Genomic DNA, 13867 nt, shown 5'->3' with positions numbered 1-13867 from the left:
GTGTGTGTGTGTGTGTGTGTGTGTGTGTGTGTGTGTGTGTGTGTGTGTGTGTGTGTGTGTGTGTGTGTGTGTGTGTGTGTGTGTGTGTGTGTGTGTGTGTGTGTGTGTGTGTGTGTGTGTGTGTGTGTGTGTGTGTGTGTGTGTGTGTGTGTGTGTGTGTGTGTGTGTGTGTGTGTGTGTGTGTGTGTGTGTGTGTGTGTGTGTGTGTGTGTGTGTGTGTGTGTGTGTGTGTGTGTGCGTGCGTGCGCAGAGAGAGAGAGAGAGTTTATCTGTCGAGGGGGTGTCGTTGAGGGCTATATAGCCAAGAAGCAGGGCGCAACGGTGGCCGCATGACTACTCAGGCTGCTGAGGGCTTCCGCAACACCACGGAAATGGTTTCTGTTCAAAGATGTCAGTGTTGATTCTCAATGTTAGGCGCTGTGCAGACAGTGTCTACACTGCCTAATTAGTTACCGTTATTTGTGTTTTTTATAAAGCATCGAAGAAAGTAGAAGAGAATGTATGGCATATTTCATATGCTTCTCTTAGGGTTGTTTGTAACGGCTTCAACCATTGTGACAAGCATGCGTGACCAACTTTTATTTAAAGAAATTGACAGTATTTATTATGGTCCCTCCGGGTGGACGAAACAACGCAACAAACCAATGAAAGCCACAAACGCAGCAACTGTACTTCCCTGGAGTAAGACAATGTTTTACTCGCTTCTAACAGCTGCGACTAAAACCTCTGCTTCAGATTTTTTTGGTAGGATCAGGGCATCTGCAGTCTCCGCACACCGATCACTAGCAGCTGTACTAGCTAAAACGCCTTCCACTGCATTGGTATCTGCGGAAACATGCGGTTGACTCTTTGCATCAGGCACGTGTGCGGTGTGAGATTCGGGTTCCCCTGTGCGCAATGCTTCCGCCGCAGTCAGACTCTCCGGGATTTCTTTCAGCGAGGGCAGTGGTGGCTGAGACTTCTTGGGCGTCCCAGCCGTCTTCTGGTCCTTCTGCTGCGGCGACTTCCTCGCCTTCGAGTAACCAGCAGACTCCTTGTCACTGTGCTGACGAGGGGCGGCGTGCTGTCTCGTGCGCTTGCTACCGCCTTCTTTGGGTTGCGGCTGAGGCTGTGTCGAGACAGGCGTTGACTTCTGCGATGAACTCGCTATTCCCAAGATGCTCCGAAGCAGCGATGCGGCCCCTTCCGATTTGGGCTTGGGTGGCGGTTCCGGCTTCCTTTTCTTGATCCTCCTGAGCGACCTCGTCTTACTCGTGCCCGTGCCGTCATCGTTGAGCTCCGAGAGGGTCACGCTGCCAGGGTACGCTTTGGCCTTGCCCCATGATATCTTACGGTCCATCGCTGTTGCCAGCTCTGAATCCACCAAGCTCGTCAGCGGAAGCCCCGTGGAGTCTCTTCTGGTTGGCTCCGACTTTGGCTGCGGCTTAGCCTCGGTGTTCTTGAGCTTGGACACTTCCTTGTTTGGCTTGCTTCGGCGGAAGGGCCAAAGCGAAGATCCCTGCTGTGACTGTTGTTGCTGCTGTTGCTGAGTCTTTCCTTTCCTAGCCGGTTGCGATGCAGAGCCCGTCGGTTTCTTCCGCGGTCTAGAGCCTGGTTTCGGACTCACTACTAGCGGCTGTGGGCCATTGGTGTCGGCGAAGCGGACCGTTAGGTCGCAGCTTCCCCTTCTACTTCCGGAACGCCCGGAAGGAGGAGCCGAAGCAATGGGCAGAAGCTCTGTCGGTATGTTGTCTTCTGAGGCCTGAACGGTGTGCTGTTCGCTGTCATCCATCACCACCAGGCCTTGCTGCTTGTCCTTCCTCGACACGCACTCGACGTCGATGCCGGCTAATACCTCCCCGAGCAGGCCTTTGAGGTCTTTGAAGAGCTCTTCTCGAGAGGAACTGTCTCCTGCTGAGTCATCTTCCAGCGGCGGCATCGTGAGCGACGTCTGCGATCGGTATTTGCCGACGATGTCGCCAGAATTTGATTTCGGTACCTCTTCCGGCTTTACGCTGTTGTTCTTAGTAGTTGAGTCGCCGCCGTCACTTGCCGATTTCACGGGTCTCGCAACTGCACCTTTCAGGAGCGAGGACGGGGCCAAAGGTGAGATTGTCCCTCCATCCGATCTGTGCCCACTGGAGCTCGTAGGGTTTTGTGGCTGCTGCGGTTTTGTCAGCGTGGTCATTTTGGGGCCGTCAGCCTTACCAGAACTCACGTTGCCTGGAAGCATACTGACCAGAGGAGTTCGGGTAATCCGTGGTGTGACGACAGACAGGAACCTGAACTGCCAGACATGTTATATTTAAAGTCGGTCACTGCATGTCAATTTTGCTCAACGGGCGGCCATTTTGATGCCTGCTTTCTTGATGATGATGACCGCACTGTCTTCATTTTTAGACTTCACACCGGTTGCCGTTTTCTCTGACTGATATTCCCAATACCACTTGGCCAGTTTTTGTTTTGAAATTATTTCATTGTATTTCGGGATAGTGCTACTTCAAGCGGCATAAATAATTTACCTTCTTCCTCATCGCCGTAATGCGACCGGAGGTTTTGTAGGCCATCGTGAGACAAACTGGCGATGATTCCAATTCGCTATCTGGACGTGAGGCAGCATTTGTGTTCAGCTAAGCATAACAGCGTCTCCGTGGCAGGCACGGCCAGCTGACTTGTCAGCTGAATAATTGTCACGCGAGTACCAACAGTCTAAATTAAAACAAAATTTCCGCAAATGCCTGCCGGTGAATATGTAGATGTACAGAGCTTGACGCGTGTAGGAAAAATTAACTGCTTTCTCTGCTGACGCAGCACTTTTCTTGGCATCTTGGTGGTTATTAGCTATTGTGTCGTGTAATCTGGATTGCAACTAGAAAGACGTTATATTCTTTCTCGCTGTTGTCTGACGGAAAGTGCTGCATAGCTTTTTCAATGCGGCGGAGGAAGTGCATGGACAAATGAAGGCAAACCCTGCTTTATTGCCGTATTGCGTAAGATCGTTTTTTTTTTTTTTCTTTTTTGCGTAGCACTAGCGCCATTTTTCTCTTCGAGGCTTGCATTTTGAGCGTTTGCCGGTTAGGCATTTTTACCACCCAGTAAATATACCTAACCGAAGTTGCACGGATGTATACTCCGCTCCATAAAAGTGAACTGGTCTTGCCTGAGGCAAAGCACAAGAACGCAGCAATTTATGATTTCGTCCAACGCTGCTGCGCAGTGTGTAGTTATGCGTTAAGTAGCCACGATTAATCTTTGCTTGTGAGCTTCACTACTAGAAAATTTTGAGATGAAGTCAATAGTAATAAGAAGTTTTTTTTTTTTTCTTCCATATGTTGTAGTCCTTCCTAGGGTCAAAGCACAAGTTTACAACGAAGGAAAAAAACGCAAGAAAAACAAGAGCAACAAAAATTTGGGAAAATTAACTGCAAAAGAATCAGGAAGAGAAGGCGACGCCATGTCAGTGGAAATGACTGCAAAACATCAAAACGTTAATAGCTGAGCCACCACCGCTGTCTCGTGTGGACAGAATAGAAAATAGAGAAGAAAGAAAGGGAAGAGGGAGAGAAAGACGCGCGTCGCAACAGCCGTCGTCCACCACCGAAACGGTAGCGCGTGCAATGACGGCCTACAACGGATAAAAATATGGTGGCCACCACCGCAAGCGGCAGTGACCTAGTTCCAGACCCGCTCTGGGGTTTAGAGATAACAGTGGCCGGGTGAATAAACCGACGGCGGAAACTAGCAAAAAGCGACTGGAAGATTGGTGGCTTAAAAGCAGAGAAGTGACATAATGTTAGTATTGTAGGAACAAAAATTTAATAAATAGAATGATGGTTTAGTTAACCATTCTAAATCAATAATTAAGATATAGGGAGAAAAATGAGCATGATAGCTACTGCTACCACCCCGTTTCAAAGGGGACGCTCCTATATTCTCTCCATCCATCCATCCATCCACACCGTAGGGCCAGGAGCAGCCCTTTCTCGATACGTTAATCGGACGAGGCAGAACAATGCAAGTAGACTGAGGAAATGTTGATGCACCTGCCTTTAACATGGCGACATATTTTGAAATGTGAAAATCTGCTGATGTATTTTTTTTTTTTTTCGCGAGCCTCTTCAAGCCGTGTTAGTGCACGAAATTCTGAAATCAATTTTTTTTTTATCTCAGTGGGTTCATGTCAAGCGCGGTTAAACTGCAACTGCTTTACAGTGAAAAGTTGTCATAAAGTTGTTGTCATACAACCCTGGATTATACTGTTCAGTGCCCGAATGGTGGCCGCGCCAATATTCAGCCCTGACGGCTGGCGTGTACAACATGTTGCAGTTCGTGGAAGATCAGTGCTTGCGCCACAGGTCCTGACTTTGCATCATGCTGTACCTCAGCTGACCCTTTCTGGGTCGTTATCTCCTTTTTGGAGCGAAGCTCTATTTCTCGCTTGCAGAGCTGAAGGTGAAATCAGATTTGGAAATGGCCTCGAACGGAGGTGCGCCGCCGCCACAGCTGTGCGCTTCGCAATCACGTCAGCCGCTGCGCCGACCGCTCGCTCTCGAAAGTTGTGCTGCGTGGTTCACCTTGTGATTTATTTACTCTTGCTAGATATAAGGGCCATATTTATTACCTACACCGCAGCTACTCTAGTGTAGCAAAATGTCATTGAAGGAGCTTTGCTACATTGGTGCAGCTGGTGTATGTAAAAACAAATTGGCCCTATAAGGACAGCGCTCGCCGCCTAGACAACCCGTGACGGATAGCGGAGGAGAGTGACTGCTACTGGCCCTATTGGGCTGGAGGGGTCACCAACCGGTCGCCCTTGCCGCTTTGGCTGCTAGACGATGTTTAACCAATCTTTCGCTCCGTATAACCTGGCTCAGCCGAGCTGAGCCACGGAAATATTTTTCCTCTTCACTGACGCGTCTCTCTTTCCGTTCCCCCAAACGCCTTCCTTGCGGCTGGCTCTTCTCTTTGTTGCCTTGCCTTCAATAGAAATGGCTCACTATGGAAGGTCGCCACGGTACAGACAGTGACTGAAAAAATGATCGAAAATGATCGAAAATGACTAAAAAAGGAAACATAGTTGGTTGAAATTAGAATTGCCCTCCTCCCCAGGCCCAAAAAGCCTCCACCCGCGGTCATGAGCCGTTCGCTGAGGGGCGAAGATCCGTGCATGGTGAACGCGGCCTCCGAGGCTCTGCTGCCGCTGCTGCCGTTCGGATCCCGTGGCTGTCCGGCGACCGGCCAGCGGGTCCACCCTGCTGCGGGTTCTTCAGCGGCCGCACTGGCAGCGGCGCAGCATCCACCCACCCTCACTATGGTGACGCTCAAGGACGGAGACAAGACCGTGTCCCTGCCGGCGCTCACCGTAGACCACAACTACCCGCAGGTACATACGTTGCCATTTCTTTTATACATAAATGACATGTATCCTATACAATTCACATGAATATATGCAGATGGCACTAAACTATTTTTTTTTTCATGGAAAGGACTTAGATAAGTTAGAAATGAAAACAAATATATCGCAGAAGTCTCTCAATGGCTCCAGATGATTAAATTTCAATGGAATACAAGAGAGACTAAGCATACATAATACTTCGCCCCAAAAACAAGCATATTGAAAGAGAAACTGTGATCCGATTCCAGAGTGGACACACTTGAGCGAGAGAAAGTTCTTGGAGTTTTGTTCCAAGAGAACCAAACTTGGACCGTTCATGTGGACAGCCTCCGATGAGAGCGTGATATCTACACTGCGGGAACTTCTGCCTCCTTGGTTAAAAGCAGCTGTATCATGTACTAAATTACTCAAGAATCCATTACTGCCTGCTTGTGTGGGTAACAACCACAAAGATCAATACAGCAATCTTACATATCCTACAAAAGAAAGCCTTCCGCCTCATTGAGAGCGCACGTTATCTATGCCCTACACTTTTTCATAAGCACAAATGTTATAAATAATATAAAACACAGACTAGTATTATTTATCTTTGAATGAATTCAGTCTGATTCTGCTGCCTTTTCCCAGAAATACATTCCCAAAGAACATCAGTACAATACACGGCATGAAATCTGCAAAAAAGAAAAGACACGTACAAACTATAACACAGCTAGAGACTAATATACCAGATTCCTGATTTCTTGAACAATAACCCTGGTATTTTCACCGTGCTCAAGGAAAGTTCTTCGCTGCAAACGTTTAGAAAAATATTTTTGTGCATTTATTGTCGCTCCAAGCAACGTAGTTGGAGCTCTGCTGCACCCTTTACTGCTTCTATTCTTTTTTCTATGTTGATTTTTGTTGTTTCTCTAAATGCGGCTGTATACTCTTCGCTTTGTGGTGATGTGGTTTTTTATTGAATTTGCGTATTATTTCTGTACTACTTAGGTACTCTACTTCTTTTCTTCTGTACGCTGGCATATTGAGTGCTGTGTCAAACAAAATGGAAAGAAGAGAGAGGGGGGGGGGGGGGGGGGGGAGCTGACACTTGTCAGGCATGTCTTCCTTTTTGCCAGCTACCATACTCTGTGAATAAAGTTTTGATATGTTTTTTTTTTTTATTATTATTACTTGATATATGCTCTAGGAACACCTGGAAAGAGAAAGTAGGAATAACGTGGAAGCGAATTTTGCAGGAGACCATATGCGATGTCCCTCTAAACAAAAGCTACCGATATGACCGTTAAATACTGCCAGGGGTTGCCAGTAAAGCCTAAACATGAAGGGTAACGAAAAATCTCGACCGATGACTGAGTAGGGCGCGAAGAGTGAGGAAAGGAAAAATAACGAAGCTTGGCAGCAGCAAGAAAAGAGGAGAGGAGCGGGAATGAAATCGGGTAGCTCACGTAACGCGCAGAGTGGAGACTCCTAGATCACACAATGGTTGCCAAGAAAGATGATATTTATAGTAGGTGTCGTGGACGGATTCCTCGAACCGGGCTTTGTGAACGAATGCCGGAGACGACTCGTGTTTGAGCTTCGTGCGCGAGTGGTGCGCCCAGTTTTATGGCCACGGGCGAACGCCAACCCAGCGCAGAGGGCGGCTGCAGGCCGGCGCCTCGAGGGCGGCGAAGGATGGATGGGATGGAATATAGGAGCGTCCCCTTTGAAACGGGGTGGTAGCAGTAGCTATCATGCTCATTTTTCTCCATATATCTTAATTATTGATTTAGAATGGTTAATTAAACCATCATTCCATTTATTAAATTTTTGTTCCTACATTACTAACATTATGTCACTTCTCTGCTTTTAAGCCACCAATCTTCCAGTCGTTTTTTGCTAGTTTCCACCGCCGGTTTATTCACCCGGCCACTGTTATCTCTAAACCCCAGAGCTTCAGGAACAGTGATTGCGCCCGCATCAACTTCCGGATGGATACCATTATATTCGAGTATAATATGGTCAATTGTTTCACTGGAGTTTCCATATACAGCACATGCGTCATCTCCATTGTTAAATGGAGATGACCTCCACCACTCCACGGTCCACGCCTCGGAGTGGTGGAGGATCTTCGGGACGGCCGTGCGTCTTCCGATAAGCGAGCGAGGCTTGGAGCGCATGCAAACACAGTCGTCGCGGGCAGCTGCGAGGGGACCCAGAGAGGAGGAAGGACAAAAGACACGCGACTTGGAAGAAACAACCCAGGAGATGCGACTCGGGTGCCGTGTAGAGAGGCCGCACCCTGAAGACGTCCAGTTTTGACTTAGCTTGTACATAATGCAAATAAACGTTGTATGTACATAGCAAGTTGTTGTACACGTGGTCCGGTGCAATCGGGAGGTGAAGAAGTATAGAGAAAACAAAAGAACCCCGTTTAGCCATAACTGTAGGGGTAGCCAGATTGTTGCACGAAGAGACCAATTTTGTAAATATGATTGGGCAAGGTTGCCCCCAGAAGTCGGCATTTTACGGTAGCCATTAAGTGAAATAATAATAATAATAATAATAATAATAATAATAATAATAATAATAATAATAATAATAATAATAATAATAATAATAATAATAATAATAATAATAATAATAATAATAATAATAATAATAATAATAATAATAAAGCTGCTTCACAGGAAAGGAAGGGCGCAGTGTCTGTCCCACACGTTCTGTGGACACCTAACCCGCGCCGTAGAGGAAGGAAGGTGGGAGTGAACGTGGAAAGAAAGAGGAGCCGTAATGGAGGGATATGGAGTAATTTCGACCACCTGGGGATCTTTAACGTGTATAGAAGCAGGGCGGACACCAGGACGCCTCTACACTGCGTTTAATACCCGACTGTTCCTGGTTATCGATGTCTCAACATGGCAGTCTCTACCTCGCGCGTTCCTCTCAAACCACTTCTTCCTCCTCGTCCTTCTTATTGCACATTCCTATGCGAATCTGCAACACGCTCCGCTCCCCGAGGTATGCAATAGCTAGAAGTTAGAATAGTGGCACATCAATGGTCTTTGTTGGCCACCATTATGAAGTGAGAGCTGACACCTCGCTCGTGAAGCTCTTCAATGATGACAGTAGAGATACTCCACGAAGACTCGCTTCTAACATCCACAACAGGACACCATGAGTGCAGAACAAGATGGACCAGTAGGGCGTGGCAGCACACACTCGAATCACACACCAGGTCCACACACTTTCTTTTGAGCATACTTCTGCTATACAATTTGCAACAGACTGCAATGATTCGTCGGCTGACTGACCACAGTACACAACACAACGTCAATCCCTTGGTTCGTAGAAGTCAAGTATATGTACTATGCCACCCTCAAGTGCTGGACGTTCATAGCTCAGCGCGAAGTTTCATACACACATCCTTGACATTAGCGCTGGCACAACTTACAAACAGACACACTCTAGCACAGCACAGCACAACACTAACACAACTCTTGGTTTTCAACGTGTTCTTTTCCTACGCACTGGCCTTTCTTTCTTCCTGTGTTTGTGAAACAAGTTTCCAGGCTGTTCGATGATTTGTTCTTTCCTCACCAGCCTTTCGCACTGGACAAGCGCTTGCAGCATTACACGTCTCGCGTTTGTGTGATAGCATCGTAGATGATCTGTTCGGTTCTCGCCTCCGCATCTTTCTTAGTGTCTACAAGGGTCGGCATGTCAACTGGAATCACTGTTGCGGCTTCTTCCTCTCGCGTATACATTCCAGAAGCTGCACTACGAAGCTCTTCGCGGGAGGCTGAATATCTATGCTGGTCACTGTCTTTCTTGTTTTGCTTAGGGTCACTGAATGCCCTTTCATTGTTTGCTGTTGATGACACCTGGGGGACTTGAGTGAGGTCGCAATATCCCATAGGCTCCTCCTAGCCAGTCTCGTTCCTCAACAGGCCGATGCAGCCGGTTCCTTTGGGCGATCGCTCAGTATGTATGTCGTCAGGCGCACGATCAACACATTGCGCTCGTTCACTGTCTTCATTCGTTGGCGGCCCGAAAACAATATTGCTTGTAAACTGCCCAGAACCATCTGTCCGCCTTTGGATGCGTGTAATTGACTCGATGTTTTGATTACTTCGGGATAACTCTGCCTGGATCGGCCCTTTATTGCAATGCGCTTCTACCAAAGGTGTGCTCCGCAGTACAGCAGCCGCTCCTCGGTCACTGACGGAATCGTCCTGGGCACGCATAAAGTTATTACTTTTATCCATGATTCTGAGCGATGTCTCGGTGTAATCAGATTCCTCCGATAATGGCGCCGCGGTGGAACTTTGGACTTGTTTTTCTTTAAGCTCAGTTACCGAAACAATGGTTAAATCGAAAGGTGATTCGACGAAAATCTCCGGCAAAACTGCTGTCTTCGTAGAACAATGGCTATTGGCAGCATGAGCAGGCACCTGAAGGGTCTCGATGTGGTGACAGAGAAGCGTCATTGTCTGTGCGGCAGTTTTCTCATATACTCTAGTGCAGCTGCGGCGTCTTCTGTACAAACGTCGCCTTTAAAAGCCTGCAGCTTCTCGTTCAGTACGCGCAAGTCATCGTTGCATGCTTCTAGTCTCACTTGAATAAGCTTTAGCGCAAGAATATTTACTGCTTTCTAATTCAAAAGTTATCTTGCCTGATGTAACAGTCGGGTCAGAAAAGCTCGTTGGAATAGCGTTTCCTTTTGATGCGGTCCACGGTGTCTCGATGCCACCCTCTTCTCTCTGTCCGGTAGGGTTCGATGGCGGAGCTCCTGGTATCTTCCTGGAGGGCCGTTGTCATTCCTCTTGCAACCTCCAGGAAGGATCAATGGAGGAGCTTACATTAGCCTCCCGGGTTTCAACAGGGCGGACACCAGGATACCTCTACACTGCGTTTAATACCAGACTTTTCTGGCTATCGATGTCCAAACATGGCGCTCAGTCTCTACCTCGCGCACTCCCCTCAAACCACTTGTTTCTCCTCGTCCTCCTTATTGCAGACTCCTATGCGAAACTGCAACAACGTGCACTGACATCACACAGCACACGGGCGCCTCTTCACTTCGCCTCCATCTAAACGCAGCCGCTGGCGATCGGAATCGAACCCGGGATCCATGCTTTGTAATGGAAATTTAGCATTTAACTCTTCATCTTACTCATCTCTTTCAACATCTAGGCTTACTCGACACCATCATCCTTATTCACTAACACATTTTTTTGCACAGACAGATTTATTCAAGTTTTCGTTTTTCCCCCGAACTATAGCAGATTGAAATGACTCGCCGTTGCCTGCTCCCATTTATTAATGCCTTGTTTATTTGTAATATTGTATCTTACCACCCTGCTTGGACCTGACCAAGGTCTGCAGTGTGGAATAAATAAATAAATAAATAAATAAATAAATAAATAAATAAATAAATAAATAAATAAATAAATAAATAAATAAATAAATAAATAAATAAATAAATAAATAAATAATGGCCCATTGTTACCAAATGGGTTTATATATTTTAGTTATATCATTCATAGATGTATTTTTACTTGATGACAGCTTAAAACTATATATAGGACGAAATAGCAAACACATCTTCAATACGCCCACCATTTCACTTACAATCAAGGGTTTGGCAGTACGCTGGTAACTTTCGTCGTTTTTTTTCTTTTCTTTTTTTTTGCATGTGAAGATATGCAGATAAAGAAAAAGTAACTGCAAAATTCCTAGTCACACCGCAAAAGGTCTGTAGAAACGTTATTTCCAGTGCAAGATGTCGCGCCAACATGCTGCAGGTTAAACTTATGCATAAATAAAGACGTGCTACATGAGCGCGAGTAACTTAAGAACGAGCGAACGGTTGCACCCACAACAAAAGGGAAATTAATAAAAAAAAAAGCATCTTGGCGGGTGCAAAGCTGTCATTAGCAATAAACCATAATTTAATGGTGTGGTTGATCGCCAGCGTTTACTAATGCGCAGATATCACGATGCTTCGACTGTGGGTAGAGTGTTTGCTTAGTGAACAATATGATATATCGAATGCTCATTGCGCTGAGGTTGAGGCTTTCATTTATTGATTTCAATCTCCAGGATCCCAAAACGGTGAGCCTTTCTCTAACCTGAGATGAAATAGAATTTCTGCAGCCCTACTCTACTGCGTTTCTCATTGCCTGTTGCTATGAGGCGTTAAGCAGTAAGGTTGAGCGCGTTCAGTTTTGGCCTGGGCCAAAAGCAAACCTGACAACAGCGCATTACAACGGAAAACTTACAATTAAAAATAATCATAATGATGACCATGCTTTTTGTGTTGACTTCTTGGATAGATAAAAGGTAGATCAATATTAAGTTTAAGCATGAAAGTTCGTTTATCGTAGATTTACGCAGCGACTTGAGGGTAGTTCACAAAGGCATACTGCAAAACCAGCACAAATACAATACACGTTTGCAAGGTATAGCTCTATTTCCTAGAACACCTCGCCTTCTCCTGCTCAGCCCTACGATAGAAAATTTCTTAAAATATGCAACCTTAATCCACATCGTTTTCATAAATTCAAAAATTATATACATTCAAGGATTACGGCTACAAAGCAATGCCGCGAATTTCAATTACTCTGCGCTTTCATGTGCAAATTCAAAGTGCGTACATGTTATTTCTTCGTACGTGTTTAAACGCGATCACCTGAAACATCGCCTTTATCCGCATCGTGCTGCTTGCAGGTGCTTTCGGAACTGGTCATGAGGCTGTGATCGAGAGAAGGAATGCATCTCAGCTCATGTTCTTCGACGTCGGCGTGACTTCGTCATTTGTACCACCACCTCGATGACGCACACGTCCGGGCAGCTGCCCGTTTGGAGTCTTTGAGAGCCGGCGACATTGCGGGGAGAGAGTCGCGGAGGTGTTGTCTCCCGCACAGCATTCCTTCGCTGACGCGTCTGGAAAACGCGTCATTGACGCCCGCTCCCAAACTTGTGCAATAACCTGTGCAGCTTTCTTTATTTATTTATTTTTCATGCCAGAATCAACCTTAAGGCTGATTTTGGTTTCAATTGTGTATTGATGCCGTTTATTTAACTTGCTGACAGATTTTGTCAGTCAAAAGCATTCTTCCTGAAGAGGCAGAGCTAAGCCTGTTCTTGCCCTTAGGCGTTGCAAGGCTGCTTTGATGGACCGGGTGATGAACGTGCCTTTTAGGAATTTGGATGGCAGAATGTTTGATCCAGGACTACAGAGAGCCTGCAAGAAGCTTCAGGCTGGGTCGTCGATAATTATTTATTTCTTCCCGCGACAAAAATTTTCAATCGGTCGGGTTCATCTGCGTATGAAATTTCTTAAACCTATGGCCAGCCTGTCATATATACAAAAGCCACTGATCAGTGCTGTTCATTCATTTAAAACATGCTCTGAACGGGTGTCTTTCATGTAGGTCTGATCTCCTGTATGGAACGTCCCTACAAAAATAAACAGAGAAGATATCGGGGTAGATTCATTATTAGAGACTTATGTCGTGAAATAGGAAATATTTGACAAGGTTATAAGAAAGACACTTTCGGTGTTACGCCTCTTCACCCACCTTTTTTTTTTTTTTTCAATTGAATGTATCGTCGTCCTGTGAGGCATCAGAAATCTAAAAAGAAAAATGGCTTGGTAAAATATATTTAAACGCAGTCTGAATTCGTAGAAAATTGAATATTTAACAACATTGTCAATCGCCTTTGTGGACGCTTAGATAAAACGTATACACTTATATACTGCATAAATCTAGTGGCATTTCTGCGGGTTATTTTTAACTGGTATACCAAACGCAAATGTCGCTGCGCTGCTTATTTTGATGAAAATTAAGAATTCTACTTATCTGACTGAGATATTCATGAGGAATTTGGGCAACTATTTAAATGCCTTTAGAAACCGAATAACTTGTTTTGTTCTGCCACTTTTGACGCCATAATAAGAACCAGTATATACGACACCTTTCCCTCGAGCTTAAACTCTGTGCTTGGCTGAGCTACATTTCAAGGTGACAGCAAAACTGTGACTCATTTTTGGAAGTACTGCGGAGCCTTATGGGGACGGCGTAACGTTCCAGTTTACAGAAGCCCGTAGTTATTTCAATTTTATCAAGATCGCACGAGGTACGCATGCCGGAGGGCGTTCCACAGTTATGGGCATGTTTTGATTGACCATCGCCCAACGCCACAAGTGCGTGATGTTTGTTGTTGTGGCTGACACGTGTTTTAACCAGTTCTGACTCACCGAAGCACGTCGCGTTGCTGTTGAGAGTCGCAACTGTTTCAGTATTATGTGCATATATAATATAGCTACGAAAACGATTCGTCCGTTTCACTGTCTTGTCGTCTACGTAAAATGCGTGAAGCATGATCTGCTGAAAGCTTTCCTGCGACCTCTACATTACAGTTCCGCTTTCCATTCCCTTCTTGAAGCTGCGCTGTGCTGTTCTATTCGAACTATATTTATATGATTCTTACTCTCAAAATTTTAAC

The 13867-nt window shown here is 45.9% G+C and overlaps 1 protein-coding gene across 1 annotated transcript in view; it reads left to right on the top strand.

Annotated features, from left to right (window-relative positions):
- Positions 1–12115, top strand: part of LOC146197712 (uncharacterized) — a 36918-nt gene extending 24803 nt beyond the window's left edge. Inside the window, exons 4-5 of the mRNA XM_084596509.1 lie at positions 5089–5362; positions 12086–12115. Of these exons, the coding sequence (XP_084452635.1) occupies positions 5089–5362; positions 12086–12115 (304 nt within the window). The remainder of the gene's footprint in view (positions 1–5088; positions 5363–12085) is intronic.
- Positions 12116–13867: the final 1752 nt, after the last annotated feature.

Source organism: Amblyomma maculatum, chromosome 3, assembly GCF_055883805.1.
Source record: "Amblyomma maculatum isolate TAMU_Amacu chromosome 3, ASM5588380v1, whole genome shotgun sequence".
In the NCBI taxonomy this organism is placed as follows: Eukaryota; Metazoa; Arthropoda; class Arachnida; order Ixodida; family Ixodidae; genus Amblyomma; species Amblyomma maculatum.
This window is presented reverse-complemented; position numbering and strand designations above follow the sequence as displayed.